Below are 16,158 nucleotides of genomic sequence, written 5' to 3' on the forward strand. Positions count from 1 at the left end.
AATATGCTTTTAAAGATGAACATGAGGTAGTACATGAGCCTTCTCGTGAAAATAAAGACAAATAATTGAAGAGAAATGTAGCCACACGAATAGACTCACTTCGGAAAAAGAAAGCATCAAGGTCAGAATCACATTTAGAATTGTAAAATAAGTACCATTTAATGTGCATTTAATCTTCCTAGTGTAGAGAAGGTTGCCTAGTCAAGAGGTGATAATTGCAATAACTTTCCTTTTTTAAATGTGATTTGAGTGTCACTGGCAAAGTTAGCAGTTGCAGAGGCTTCTTAGCTATTTTGGAGTGCAATTAAGAAGCAGACACATTGAAATGGGTCTTGGCTCAACCAGAAATAGACTCGGGGCTTTTGCCCGAAATGTCGATTTCGCAGCTCGTTGGATGCTGCCTGAACTGCTGTGCTCTTCCAGCACCACTGATCCAGAATCTGGTTTCTAGTATCTGCAGTCATTGTTTATACCCAGAAATAGACTCAGATGAATTCAAAAGACACTTCAGGAACTCTAATGCCAAAGACAGATCTTTCAGAATAAGTGCATGGAAACAGAGAAACTGGAAGAATAGGAGGAGGTTTTTATGGATAGTGGAGTTTCACTCAGGTAATTTCTTAAGTGTGACAATAAGAATTGTGAGATTTCTTGGCATATTTGCAATGTTTGTCTTCACAGATTGTGAGATAGACACATCTTATCATTGACGCAGGTGACTTATTTTAAGCAATTTATACCAAAATATGAAATTCATTGTTACATTAATTAGGTCACAGGCCACTTCTGATGTTAGGTGACTATCATAAAGGACTGTGAATTTACATCATAATAGTGTATGATTCATATACTAGAAAGTTTATTCCTGCAGTTTGAAAATTCATTGGACATTCAATGAAACGGGCAGTGCTGCTATAAAGACGCTACATTAGACGCTGTATTAGTCATTAACAAAATTGGAACTTAGAGACCCTATCTGTTGCATAAAGTACAGTATAGATTCTCCATTATCAACCAACATGAGCTCTTCAAAGGTCGATGTTGCAACGAACACCAAATCAAAAACGTAAGGAATATATTTGAACTTGAAGCATTGAGCATATATGTGACCTATCTTTCCTTGGCTGTGAAAAATACCCCATCAATTTGTGTTCAGTTTCCCTGATCTATTTTTAATTTTGTCAACAAATTGTTAATGGTGTCTAAATGAACATTTTTAAAAACAGTAACAATTCCCTTTGCACCCTAGCTATTGCCATTGCTCTAGAGAGTATGGCGTGTGTAAATGGTGCGGAAACTAATTATAGTATTTGCACCTTGGATTTAGATCTGAAAGTGAAATTGCTTGGGTTTATTTCTCCCTTTATGAACAATGCCCCTGTAGCATCTTGGCAGGGTTTTTATTTTTGAATGGGTAAAAAATGAGGTCTGCAGATGCTGGAGATCACGGTTGAAAATATATTACTGGTTAAAGCACAGCTGGTTAGGCAGCATCCAAGGAATAGGAAATTCGACGTTTCGGGCATAAGCCCTTCATCAGGGTTCTTATTTTGTTCAGTTCTGGGGCCCTAACTATTTTCTGAAGGGATTTCCCTTCCATAACTTGTACTTTTATGTTTTTATCTTTCTACAGTCTAGCCTCTCAATGCAGCAAGTCTCCAGCCTACTACAGCAGTAGGCATTTTTCTGGCTGACAATGTTGAGGGTACTGAGCAGCTCCCCAATGGCAGCTGTCCTGATTATGATGGCTGTGCCTAACCAAAGGGACTGCAAGAGTTCAAGAACCCAGCTCAACACCATTTTCACAAGGGCAACTATGGATGGAAAACACATATTGGCAAATGAATCAAAAACCTCTAGGGTCATCTATAAGTTGTTTGCCACCCGTTAAACTGAGTTGGCAGTCTTGCCAAACCATCTTTGTATATTTGCAACTCACTTTGTGATCAATATTAGGGTCTCTGTCCAACCGGTAAATTTCAGTTTCGTGTCGCTTAGTTTTTTTTTTAAAGTGTAAAACTTGTTGACACCAAAGGAAAGCATAACTTTTAAAGATTTTTTTTTTCTGGTTTTATTTTATCACACAAATTTTTATGCTTGTTGATAAACCATTGTTTAGGTGTTATAGCCCATTGCCTTTTTAATGAGTAATGGACAAAAACATCCTATAGCTGGTATACCATGTATGTAATACAGTTCCCTTTAAGTATCCTTTTAATAGTCTTGACCAAGATGATTAGGGTGAATCCAAAGAGGTTCTTTAAGTATATTAAATGAAAAAGAATAACTAGAGACAGGATAGGACTCTTCAAGGACCAAGGTGGACATGTATGTATGGAACGGCAGCAGATGATCGAGATCCTCAATTAACATTTCTCCTCTGTGTTTACCGTGGAGAAAGACATGAAGACTTGGGAACTTGGGGAAGTTAGTCTGATATCTTGGAGATAGTCCATATCATTGTAGAGGATGTTTTGGAAATATTAAAATGGATGAAGGTGTGTAAATCTCCCAGTCCTGACCAGATTTATCCAAGAACCCTGCAAGAGGCTAGAGAAGAAATTGCAGGGGCCCTGGCTGATATTTTTGTGTCATCTTAAGCCATGGTGAGGTCCCAGAAGACTGGAAGGTAGTGAATGTTGTGCCCTTATTCAGGAAGGTCTGCAAATAAAAACCTGGAAATTATAGACCAGAAAGCTTAGTATCTGTGGTAGACAAGTTACTTGAGAAGATTCAGAGAGATAAGAATTTGGAAAGACAAGGTTTGAATAGGAATAGTCAGCATGGCTTTGTGTGTCATGTCTCACAAATTTGTTAGAGTTCTTTGATAAAGTGACTAGGAAGGTTGATGAGGGCAGGGCAATAGATGTAGTCTCAATGTATTTCTAAGGCCTTTCATAAGGTTCCAAGTGGTAGGTTGCTCTGGAAGGTTAGAATGCATAGAATCCAGGGTGAGCTGGCAAATGAGGAAGCAGAGGATAATAGTGAAAAGATGCTTGTCAGACTAGAGTCCTGTGACTAGTGAAGTGCCTCTGGTGCCAGTGCTGTGCCCACTGCTGTTTATTATTTATATCAATGATTTGGATGAGAATGTCCAAGGCATGATTAGTAAGTTTGCAGATGACACTAAAATAGGCGGTACCGTGGACAGTGAGAAAGATTATCAGAAATTGCAGTGGGCCACGATCTTAAGTGGGCCACGAAATGGCAAATGGAACTTAATATTGATAAGTGTGAGGTCTTGCATTTTGGAAAGTCAAATCAAGGTAGGAGTTTCATGGTGAATGACAGGACCTTAAGAAGTGTAGTGGAACAGAGGGACTTTGGAGTTCATGTGCATTGAATTGAATTTATTGTCACATGTACCAAGGCACACTGAAAACCTTTGACTTGCGAGCAATGCAGGCAGATTACATAGTTAAGTAGCATAGATAGTAAATAATAGGTAAAGTGGCAAAACAAAAAAACACAGGTACAGGCAAATGTTAAGAGTTTATGAGTCCATTCAATATTCTAACAACAAAAGGGTAGAAGCTGTTTTGAAACCAGCTGGTGCATGTGCTCAGGCTTATCTACCTTCTACCTGATAGTAGAGCTTATAGAAAAACATTGCCAGGGTGAGATGGATCTTTGAGAATGCTGGCAGTCTTTCCTTGACAGCAGGACTGGTAGATGGATTCTACAGATGGGAGATTGGCTTTTGTGATTGCCTAGGCCGAGTTCACCACTCTCTGTAACCATCTCCAAACCTGAATAGTACAGTTGGCAAGGGTATTCACTGTCATGCCAAATTTCCACAGCTGCCTGAGAAAGAAGAGACGTTGTTGGGCCATTATAACCAATGCATCCACATGAAGAGTCCAAGAAAGCTTGCTGTTGGAAGGTTCTCTGAAAGTGGAGTCACAGGTAGATGGGGAAATGAAGAAGGCTTTTGGCACACTAACCTTAACCAGTCAGGGCATTGAATATAGAAGTTGGGAAGTTATGTTGCAGTTTTACACTTCGTTGGTGAGGGCTGCACTTGGAGCATTGTGTTCAGTTTTCGTCACCTTGCTATAGGGTGGATGTTATTAAACTGGAAAGAGTGTAGAAGAAATTTATGAGGATGCTGCCTGGACTCAAGTGTCTCAGTTATAGGAAGAGGTTGGATAAGCTAGGACTTTTTTCTTTAGAGTGTTGGAGACTGAGGCGGAACTTATAGAAGTGTATAAGATCACGAGAGGCATGGATAGGGTGAATTCTCCAGGGTTGGGGAATTGAGGACTAGAGGGCATCAGTTGACAGCTAGAAGGGAAAGAATAAAAGGGAACCTGAGGGCCAACACTTTTACACAGAGGGTAGTACGGAAATGAAATGAGCTGCCAGTGAAAGTGGTTGAGGCATGTACATTAACAATATTTAAAAGGCATTTGGACAAATGCATAGATAGAAAAGGTTTAGAAGGTTATGGGCCAACTCCAGGGAAATGGTGCTAGTGTGGATGGACAATTGGTTGGCATGGACCAGTTTGGGCCAAGGGCCTGTCTCCGTGCTGTAGGACTCTATGACTATGATTCTAAATGCTTTATATTATTGAATTCCTGGTTTAAATGGTATTGAAAGTTTGACCTACAAATTTCAATTAAAATGTAATTCATATCCTTTACTGAAGAAACACTTCACAAAATTTGTATTTACATAATTCTGCTTTGACACATTACTTAGCTTTTTTTCCAAAGTGAGAAGTTTTGATTCTATGAAAGTATAAAAGTAGAAATAAAAATCCTTCCAGTTGCAATGAAAATTTATGCTCATCTAAATAATTGGAGACTTAAAATTTAGACCCTAATTTTGAATATAGCATATCTTTCTCAAATTTAGTATATTTATTATGCTTTGATCACACTTTCCTAAAGGACCCCAACAATAAGATTAATTAGTGTTCATACCTCATTACACAAACATTAGAATTTTTTTCCTAAGTTTGTTTTTCAACATGTTTTCCTACGGCCTTCATAGTTTGCATAGTCATTTGTGTATCTGTATCAATGGATCTGCCAGTTCCCTTACCTCTTTTAGATTCTCAATTTTCAATGAAAATTGTCTCCATGTTTTTTTTACCACATTGCCCCACTTCATACTTACTTTGGTTGAGTCGGCAGAAAAATAGCAAATGGAATTTAATCTGAAGAAATGCTTTTGAGGAAGGCCAAAAACAGCAGTGGGGCACTCAACAAATTAGGAGGTTTTGGGAGGGATACATGAAGGAAGAGATCTTGGATTGCATGTGTATTGGTCCCTGAAAGTAGAAGGACAGGTAGATCGGGCGATAAAGAAGGCATATGGGGTGCTTTCCTTTATCAGATGAGGTAGTGAATACAAGAGCAGGGATATAATGTTAGAACTGTGTAAGCTACTGGTTAAGTCATAAGTGGAATTTTGATCACAATTCTGGTCACATTAGAGGAAGGACATAATTGTTTTAGAGAGAGAACAATGGCGATTTAAAAGACTTGAATACTTCAGGTATGAGGAAAGATTGGGTATGCTAGAGTCTGCTTGGAACAGGGGTGGCTGACTGTTGACTTAATCAAGTTGTACAAAATATTAAAGAATTTAAATAGAGTGGACAGGAAAGACCCCACAGCAGAGGTCAATTACCAAGGCACAAATTTAAGGTGATATGAAGAAGGATTAAAAGGGGCATGAGAAAAAAAAAATTTGCCGGGGATAATGGGTGGCTTGAATTCACTACCTGGTTTGATGGTTAAGGCGGAAACCTTCAACTCATTTACAAGGAGCCTAGTTCTGCATCTGAAGTGCTGGAACCTGTAAGGCTATGAACCAGTGCTGACAAATGGGATTAGGAATGGGCAGTTAGCTCATTTCACCAGAGTAGACATGATAAACGATGGTTCTATACCGAAGTTAATATGTAAACTACACATATATTCTGCAAGTTTGTTAATATATTCCTGCATTATGTTATAGTTCTCCTCTGTATTAACTCTTATTTTAATGTCATCCACAAATTTGTTCCTGATGAATAATATCTAATCCCCAAACTGAATTTTACATAGTGATGGTTACCCTGGAGATTCTTCTCTTTAGCCTAAGTTAGGCAAATTCTACAGTCCTGCTAAATGCCCAATAACATGGTATTTTCAATCCAAGCATCTTGTTTAGTAAACCATTGTGACTTACTGCCTCCACTCCCTACTATTTTTCAAGAAAACAACCAATATTTTTCAAGAAAAAGACTAATGAGCAAATGGCTTCCTATAGGCACTTATCCTCTCAAAGGTAACATGAATTACAAATACCTTATATCCAGGTGACAGTATTAATGAGCAATTATTTAAAAACAAACTTTGTTCCATTCTGAAACTAAATAAATGGTTTAAAGTATAACCACTCATAAAACCTGAAATTTCTGGGAACTAGAGACTAACAATTTATCAATCATCAGCACAGATGTTTTAGTCAAAGTGTGATCTCCCTGTGCTCTCTTCCTAGCAAAACTACCTAGCCTGCCTTCTGACCTTTAACACTCAAGCAACCCAACTGTGTTGAGAGCAGAATTAAGAACAGGTCTCATGAATGTCTTCATTCTTGCATTTTGCCCTAAATTACAAACACAGTGCTGAAACGTTACAACCTTGTAAAATCTTACATTTGTGACAGAACAGAAGGTTACTCTTGTAGACTGGATGTGAACATAAGAGGTATAGTTAGTAAATTTTCAGATGACACCAAAATTGGAGATGTAGTGGACAGCGAAGAAGGTTACCTCAGATTACAACGGGATCTTGATCAGATGGGCCAATGGGCTGAGAATTGGCAGATGAAGTTTAATTCAGACAAATGTGAGGTGCTGCATTTTGGGAAAGCAAATCTTACCAGGACTTATACACTTAATGGTAAGATCCTAGGGAGTGTGCTTGAACAAAGAGACCTTGGAGTGCAGGTTCATAGCTCCTTAAAAATGGAGTCACAGGTAGATAGGATAGTGAAGAAGGCATTTGGTATGCTTTCCTTTCTTGGTCAGTGTATTGTGAAGAGGAGTTGGGAGGTCATGTTGCAGTTGTACAGGACATTGGTTAGGCCACTGTTGGAATATTGTGTGCAATTCTGGTCTCCTTCCTATTGGAAAGATGTTGTGAAACTTGAAAGTGTTCAGAAAAGATTTACAAGGATGTTGCAAGGGTTGGAGGATTTGAGCTATAGGGAGATGTTGAATAGGCTGGGGCTATTTTCCCTGGAACGTCAAAGGCTGAGGGGTGACCTTATAGAATCATGAGGGGCATGGATAGGATAAATAGGCAAAGTCTTTTCCCTGGGGTCAGGGAGTCCAGAACTAGAGGGCATAGGTTTAGGGTGAGAAGGAAAAGATATAAAAGAGACCTAAGGAGCAACTTTTACACTCAGAGAATGGTATGTGTATAGAATGAGCTGCCAGAGGAAGTGGTGGAGGCGAGTACAATTGTAACATTTAAAAGGAATCTAGATGGGTATATGACTAGGAAGGGTTTGGAGGGATATGGGCCAGGTGCTGGCAGGTGGGACTAGATTGGGTTGGGATATCTGGTCAGTATGGACAAGTTGGACTGAAGGGTCTGTTTCTGTGCTGTATATCTTTAAGACTCTATGACTCTGGACAGTGCTAGTCGGATGGAAGAAATTTCACATGGAGCATAAAAATCAACTTAGACATTTGGATTAAATATCTTGTTTCTTCATTGTAAAGATTTGTATTAATCATATTGAAAATACCAAGACAATGTAATAATTTAATATTGTTATCATTTTGCTACCATTGCCTGTGAATTTATTATGTGCAGTACTTAATTATTTGATTTTGGTTTTTCGTTTTGCTATTTAGGTGTCTGCACAATATTTTACTATCTATTTTTGTACTTTTGATCATTATTTTTGTAACGCCTCCGTGCCATTTTAACTGTTGCCATAGTTTCTTTTTAATCTTGTATCCACTTTCATTATGCTCTTTTTGTTTATTTTCTTAGTGTGGATTTTAATTTACCGATGTTCTGTCATCAGGGACTAATTTGTTTTATAGCATCAACTTTCCAGTTTGTTGTTCCATTCTTGTTACCCCAAAAAACAACTTCTTACCCCTTGCTTTGGTCTTTATCTTAATCCAATGTGACACACTGTAGGTAAATAAATAAATGAGGCAAAATTGAAACTAAAGAAAAAGCCATATATTAGAATATAAATAAAAAGGAAAGGGTGATAAAAGTGGGGCAAGTGGGGATTGAAGTCATGTCTAGCAATGGGGAAAAGGGAGTCATGTCCAGTATTGGTGAAGGGGGATTGGTTCCTGGGCTTAAAATGAGGGTGTTGGGTCCCATAAAGAGAGGGAGAATGTTGGGTCCAGAGTGGAGGCTGTTGAATTCCAGGAGGAGGGGAGTGGCTGAGTCAAGGACTAGAGGGAGTTAGGTGTCTGGGGGAGAGGGGTGTAGTTGGGGATGTGTGAGCTAAGTTGGGGGAGGGTGTGAGTTGAATACTCTTTCACCTGTTATATTAGGTATTTAATAGTCTTCCCTCAGTAATTATTTATTTAAGTGCAGCAGAACCCACTACACCCCAAAATGAGATTATATGTTTGCATTGCTCCTGATTATCCATAATATTTATTTCGTCTATAGGTAGGACATCTATGGCAGGGTTTTCATCATTTTGAGTCCTCTTCCCAGATAACATCTCCAGTTTTTTTGAGAAATGCTAATAAACAGTATGGCATTGTTGAAACATAATAATATCCTTCCAAATAGATCTTTAGTTAAATTACAGTTTCCACAGTAAAAAACAGATAGGATTAAGAAAGTCTACTTCAGAAAATTCCCTATAATTGATACATAAGATAACAGAGTTTGATAGAACCACTATAAATTTTTGATTTAATTATTGATTAGATTAGATTAGATTAGACTTACAGTGTGGAAACAGGCCCTTCGGCCCAACAAGTCCACACCGACCCGCCGAAGCGGAACCCATCCGATTAGTTGTTGGGTGACAAAGTTCATGATCAGAAAATAAGAATAAAACATTTTTTTAGATTAGATTACTTACAGTGTGGAAACAGGCCTTCGGCCCAACAAGTCCACACCGACCCACCGAAGCGGAACCCATCCATACCCCTACATTTACCCCTTACCTAACACTATGGGCAATTTAGCATGGCCAATTCACCTGACCCACACATCTTTGGACTGTGGGAGAAACCGGAGCACCCGGAGGAAACCCACGCAGACAACGTGCAAACTCCACACAGTCAATCGCCGAAGGCTGGAATTGAACCTGGGTCACTGGCGCTGTGAGGCAGCAGTGCTAACCACTGTGCCACCCAATATATTGGCCATATATTGTCACAATAATATGGAATTGTAATATTAGTTTTGTTAAATGCTACGTTTTAGACAAAGTATATTAATCAAAATTGGAAAAGAAAATAGTAATTTATAATTTATATTTTCCAGTTGTACTATAGGTCATATCCCAATTTTCTCTGACCTCCATCCTTGTATTCCAAGGCGCTATGTGATGCCATGGAAACAGGATATGAAAAACAGGAGGCTCATTTTAAAGGTATTGTTAATTAATGTCAGCAATGTTTATGACTGAAGACCTACATTTTTCCTGTTATTTCCTATAATACTGTAGTATGAATATTTTTAATGTGCAACCATAAAATCCCTGCTTCAGGAGGTTCAAATCTAGCTCAACCAGAATTAGTATTTTCATATTTATAAGAATCCTTGACTGTGTGGATTATGTAAACTGAAAGTCCTTTGCTATATTTCAAAAATGTACACTGGCATTTCTTTGATCATTTTGAGAAAGATTAATACTTTTAGTGCCAATTCGTGCAATGTTAGAGTGTATTGTACCATAAATGGGTAGGCATGGGGGATGCAATTGCCTTGCGGTATTATTGCTGAACTATTAGTCCAGAAACTGAGCTAATGTTCTGGGAACCAGGTTTGAATCCCACCAAGTAGGTGGTGGAATTTGAATTCAACAAAAAATATCTGGAATACTGATGATTATTGTCAATTATTGGAAAAAATCTGTCTGGTTCACTAATCTTGTTCAGGGAAGGAAAATCTGCCATCCTCCCCTGATCTGGCCTACATGTGACTCCAGATCCATACACCTTGACTGTCAATGGTCGAGCAAGCCATTCACTGGTACCAATCAATACAAAGTATCTTCAAGGGTTGGGCAATAAATGCTGGCCAGCCAGCAATGCCCACATCCTACAAGTGAATATAAACAATACACGGCTGTAAAGAGAGAACTAAACAGGGGCCAAATTGATGAACAAAAGGAAATGAAGAGTCACAGAGTTATACAGCATGGAAACAGACCACTATGTCCAACTCATCCATACCGATCAATTAATCTAGTCCCATTTGCCAGCACCAGGCCCATATCCCTCTAAACCCTTCCTATCCACATACCCATCCAGTTGCTCTTTGAAAATTGCAATTTTACCTGCTTCCACCACCACCTCTGGCAGCCCATTCCATATACACACACCCTCTGTGTGAAAAAGTTGCCCCGCATGTCCATATTAAATCTTTCCCCTCTCACCTTAAACCTATGCCAACTAGTTTTGAACTCCCCCCTGTGAGGAAAGGATCTTGGCTATTCACCCTAGCCACATCTCTCATGATTTTATAAACCTCTATAAGGGCACCCCTCAGCCTCTGATACTCCAGGGAAAACATCCCCAGCTTAGTCAGGTTTTCCCTATAGCTCAAACCCTTCAAAACTGGCAACTTCCTTGTAAATCTTTTCTGAACATTTTCAAGTTTCACAGCATTCTTCCTATAGCAGGGAGACAAAAATTGCAAGGAACTATGAATCTGCACACCAAGTCTCTTTGTTCAGCAACATTTCCTCAGACCTCACCATTAAATGTATTAGTCCTCCCCTGATTTGCCTTTCCAAATGCTGCATGTCATGTTTATCTAAATTAAACTCCATCTGCCATCCTCGGCCCATTGGCCCATCTGATCAAGAACCATTGTACTGTGAGGTAGCCTTCTTCACTGTCCATTACACATCCAATTTTGGTGTCATCTGCAAATTCACTTACTATACCTACCATGCTTCCATCCAAGTCATTTATATAAATAATTAAAATCTAGTGGACCCAGCACCAATCTTTGTGGCACACTGCTGGTCCCAGGCTTTCAGTCTGAAAAGCAACGCTCCGCCACCGCCCTTTGTCTCCTAATTTGCTCCGACTACTTCTGTATCCAAATGGCTGGTTCTCCCTCTATTCCATGTGATCTAACCTTACTAACCAGTCTACCGTGAGGAAACTATCGAATGCCTTATTGAAGTCCAAATAGATCATGTTCACTGCTCTACCCTCATCAATATTTTTCGTTATTTTTTCAAAAAACTCAATCAAGTTAGTAAGACACAATTTCACATTCACAAAGCCATGTTGATTATCCCAAATCAGTCCTTGCTTTTCCAAATATATGTAAATTCTGTCCTTCAGGGTTCCCTCCAATAACTTGTCCACCAAGTCAAGCTCACGGGTATATAGCTCCTTGGGCTTTTCCTTACCACCTTTCTGAAATAGTGGCACCATGTTAGCCAAACTCCAGTGTTTTGGCACCTCACCTATGGCTATTGATGATAAAAAATATCTAAGCAAGAGGCCCAGAAATCACTTCCATAGCTTCCCGCACATATGTAGGGTATACCTCATCAGGTGCTGCAAAATTATCCATGTTTATGCATTTTAAGATAGGTGTCAAAGAAATGATTGTAGGATAAAATGAGACCCACACAAAAGAATACTGGCTGAAGTTACTCAATATCAAAAGCTACTTGCATTTGTAAGGCATCTTACAGAAAGCATTGTTTGAATAGCAATAAAAGAGGAGGGGCAGTGTAAAAATACAGGATTGAGCCTATGATTAGGAGTCAGAGTTATAAAAAGAGGCTAGAAATTTGGGGCTGGGTGTTACTAGTTCTTTGGTGTTGAAGGAGTGAATGCTGAAAATGTGGGAAAGTGGTCGACGATGAGTGTCATTCCAACATCTTCTAGCAGGGGCAAATGATGACCATCCAATCAGAGCCCAGTAAAGTGGCCAATTAAGGGCTTCTTTATGACTATGCTGGCATTTTACTTGCCACATGTAAATTGATGTTTAAGACTACATTCAGGCTCAGAACATGCAAACAAAGAACAAGAGTACGTCACTTGGCTGTTCTAGCCTAGAGCCCTTTGGATGCACTCAACTATTCAATTGATCTGATTTTAACCTCAACTCTACATATACCTGATCACCTTACATCCCCTCAGTAATTAAATATGATCCATGTAAGATTCCACGTTGCAGATGCCATGATGATAGAAGGGCCCACTGCCTGACATCGTGTGAACCTTAGTGGCCTCTGTCAGACACAAGGGACAGACTGAAAATGTGTTGCTGGTTAAAGCGCAACAGGTCAGGCAACATCCAAGGAACAGAAAATTCGACGTTTCAGGCAAAAGCCCTTCATCAGGAACACATTTTCAGCTCTGATGTCCAGCATCTGCAGACCTCACTTTTTACTACAAGGGACAAACTGTTCACCTTTTGAGGACTCTTTGGCTTGCAGCTGGGCCCAACGTGGCAAAGGTCATATCATGGCAACGGCAACATGGAATCATACACGGGTTACATTTGTTTACCAAGGGTGTAGAAAGATTATCAGTGGTGTATGCATGAATGGAGAGTTGAGTAAAATCAGATCAACTGCGATCATATTGAATGGTGGAGCAGACCAAAGGGCCAAGTGGCCTACTCTTATTCCTTGTTCATATGTTCTGAGTCTGAAAATAGTCTCAGCCATCAGTTTGAACCAACTTTGCATCAGGCAGCCTCCCACTTGTTCACCTCTATGTGTGCCATCCAGTTGTGGACGATGGGTAGCCCAAGGAAGATGGAGGCTCTCAGCATGATATGGTAGCTGGAGCCACTGAGAGAAGTGAACATTACCGGAAAAGAAAGATGCAGGAGATACCTCAAAATGCAGGGGTTCACATTCTTCCATGGTAAAAATAACAATAACGTAATGTGAGGCAGCTCAGGCTGGAGAGTTGACCCACCCAGAAAGCCGTTCTTGGTTGTCCATGAACAATACAAACCCTGATGGTGCTAACCTCCTATGGCCTGTCTACCTCCTTGTGTGAGGCCTCCTCTACAAATGTAGTGATTGGGACCAGGTGGACCTTGTTCACTATGAGGTTCCCTGATTGGCCCAGGTAAACAGCCCCAACCAAGTAGTCAGTGAAGGCCACCTCAACCTAATCACTACAGCAATGTTGTTGGGCCCCAAAACCAGCAGGTAGGTGCATGTGACAATAGGAAAGTAGGGGGGAATGGCTCTTGACTGGGCCCTATTAGGAGTTGAATGGTCATGCTGTGGCTGGACAGGACATTGGTGAGTCCACTGTTGGAATATTGAGTACAGTTTTGGTCTCCCTCCTATTGGAAGGATGTTGTGAAATTTGAAAGGGTTCAATAAAGATTTACAAGGATCTTGCCAAGATTGGAGGGTTTGATCTACAAGGAGAGACTGAATAGGTTGGTGCTGTTTTTCCTGAAGCATTAGAAGTTGAGGGGTCACCTATAGAGATTTATAAGATCATGAGGGACATGGATAGGGTAAATCAACAAGATCTTTTCCCTGGTGGGGGGCGCGGGTGGTGAGTACGGAACTAGAGGGTATAGGTTTAGGGTGAGAGGGACATGCAGAGGGTGGTGCATGTATGGAATGAGCTGCCAGAAAAAGTGGTGGAGGCTGGTACAGTTACAACATTTAAAAGGCATCTAGATTGGTATATGAATTGGGCATGGGCCAAGTGCTGGCAAATGGAACTAGATTAGGTTAGGATATCTGGTCGGCATGAACAAGTTGGACTGAAGGGTCTGAGTCAATGACAATATAATTGAACGTGTTCCCTTCCCATTTCAATGGCACAGGCATATTGATGACGTCTAGCCTTTTATTTCAGTTTCTTTTAATGGAATGTGCAAATGGCAGCTGAGTTCACCTAAATCACGATACTTCAAATTAACTCATTATATGAATGGTACTTTGAAATAAAAGCAAAATACTGTGGGTAGTGGAAATCTGAATAAAAACAGGGAGTGCTAGAGAAACTCAATAGATCTGGTAGCATCTGTTGGGAAAAAGCATTCCTCTGATGCTGTGTCCAGTCTGACTCTTCTTCAGAACACTGAAATAGTCATCAGCAAAATGATAAGACACTCAATAAATACTAGGCTAGGCTTTCTGTTACTAGCATGTTTTGTTATTAAGTAGAATGAGATGAGTTACAAATTGGATTATCCCCAGGATTAGTGAGGAAAAAGTAATCACATCAAAATAAATATTTGCAGTTATATGTACCTTCCACAACCACAAGGTATCCCACACTTTACAGTCACTAAAGCAATTTTGGCATTTGTCACTGATGCAATGTAGCAAATATGGCAAATAATTTGTGCACAGCAACCTCCTAGAAGCAAATGGCAACCTCCAGATATAATGATTGAGGCATCGATATTGTACAGGACACTTGCTTTTTTATTAAAAATAGTGCAAAGGGATCATTTATGTCCACTTGTAAAAGGCAGATGGACTCTAAGAGAAACATTTTAACCAATAGACGGTTTCTCTGACAGTGTGAGTACTGCAGCAGAGTAGTAACCTACACCCCAAGTGGGAAGTGAGAATGCTACCAAAGAAACCACAGCTCAAAACTAATGATTTAAAATACAAGTTGATGACAATGACAATTTGTTTTGTAAATTCATAATTGATGAGCATTGATTTAAAAGCGTTTGGAAGTTAATCTTCTTGAATTAATCACCTTATTGATCATGACTTTCCCATTTTAGCACCAAAAACTGAGTGGAATACCACATGATGAAGGGGAAGAGAGCTTATTCCTGGAGAGACGTGAACGGCTGTGTCATGGAGAGGACAGACTCTGTCTCAGTGATCAAATGAACCAATTGACTCCAGGCAATATGCTTCATATTCCTCTGTCTTCCCATCTCTCCAGGTACTGCAGCACAATTATACGACGCTGGGGCAGATCTCGCACCTAAACACTTTCTGATTGAGCCACCTTCCTATATTCTTTGACCAGTATAAAAGAAGTAGTTGATATCTTTGGGGACCTGCTCATCATCAGTTACTAATTGTTCCGTGCTTGTCAAGAGTAATAAACTATATCACTGTCTTAATAAAAAATGTAGCATAAGCTCATCTGCACTGTGACTCTGTGACTCTATGTGTTCATTTATGTTAACTGTGTAAAGGAGATTCATCATAAGTAACTTCGACCAACTGTTAACAATGATGATCCAAATTAATTCATCCATGAGCTGCCATTGGCATTGAGTTATAATGCATGCAAACAGACCCCTTGGTCCAACTAGTCCATGCCAAACCTAATCCCAAACTAAAGTAGTCCAAAACTCATATGTGTATATACTACTTGTGGAGAAAAGGTCATAGCCTTCTGGGGTCAGGCTGTCACAATAATCACTACTTGCTCTCCGAAAATATATTAAAATAGCACTTTTCCTTCCAACATTCAAGCCACTGGCCAGAATGATGCCCAGGATTACAAATTAGGATGATGGAGGTTCTTGTAATTTCTATATTGTCTATTCTTGTAAAAAGATGTTTAAAGCAGCATGTTGGATCCTGCAGTTGGGTTATTTAAAGGGCCAGATATCTTGATGGCTTGTACATAACATGTTTTAAACTTTTCCAGCACAAGATCCCTGAAATGTCTTACTGTGTTTGGTTTTGGCATCTGCCAAAGACTATTTTTTTATACTCATGGGGATGACAGGGGAGTAGGTGACTTGCCTACTGAACAGGTTTGGGGATCGCAGTGTCAGTGTCTCTGAGTCAGAAATTACAAGAAGATAGAGCGGAAGTGGTGGAGAGAATAAGCTCTGCATCTTACTGCCATTGAATGTCAAGGTGGGGGAAGGCAGGGGCACTTTTCCTGATTGGATATTGTCTTTGTCAAGCAGTCGGATGGTGAGAATGTTACTTGCTGCTTATCAGCATAAGCTTGAATGTTATGCAGGTCTGGCTTTGTATGGATACAAACTGCTT

General features: G+C 39.8%; 1 protein-coding gene across 1 annotated transcript; it reads left to right on the forward strand.

The window, feature by feature from the left end:
- The first annotated feature begins 1,019 nt into the window (after nucleotides 1-1,019).
- Nucleotides 1,020-15,131, forward strand: LOC132825879 (sperm-associated microtubule inner protein 10-like). Its single transcript, XM_060841478.1, has 3 exons — nucleotides 1,020-1,066; nucleotides 9,480-9,588; nucleotides 14,919-15,131. Exons 1-3 carry the CDS (start codon nucleotides 1,020-1,022, stop codon nucleotides 15,129-15,131), a joined length of 369 nt encoding a protein of 122 aa, XP_060697461.1.
- The last annotated feature ends 1,027 nt before the right edge of the window (nucleotides 15,132-16,158 follow it).

Source organism: Hemiscyllium ocellatum, chromosome 2, assembly GCF_020745735.1.
Source record: "Hemiscyllium ocellatum isolate sHemOce1 chromosome 2, sHemOce1.pat.X.cur, whole genome shotgun sequence".
Lineage (NCBI taxonomy): Eukaryota > Metazoa > Chordata > Chondrichthyes > Orectolobiformes > Hemiscylliidae > Hemiscyllium > Hemiscyllium ocellatum.

What these genes read in the sequence shown, in the direction of transcription:
- LOC132825879 (XM_060841478.1), top strand. Translation starts at nt 1,020, where the DNA reads ATGAGCTCTTCAAAGGTCGATGTTGCAACGAACACCAAATCAAAAAC. An exon ending in ACGAACACCAAATCAAAAAC is followed by an intron (nt 1,067 to 9,479) that starts GTAAGGAATATA and finishes TATATTTTCCAG; the next exon opens with TTGTACTATAGGTCATATCC. An exon ending in ACAGGAGGCTCATTTTAAAG is followed by an intron (nt 9,589 to 14,918) that starts GTATTGTTAATT and finishes TTCCCATTTTAG; the next exon opens with CACCAAAAACTGAGTGGAAT.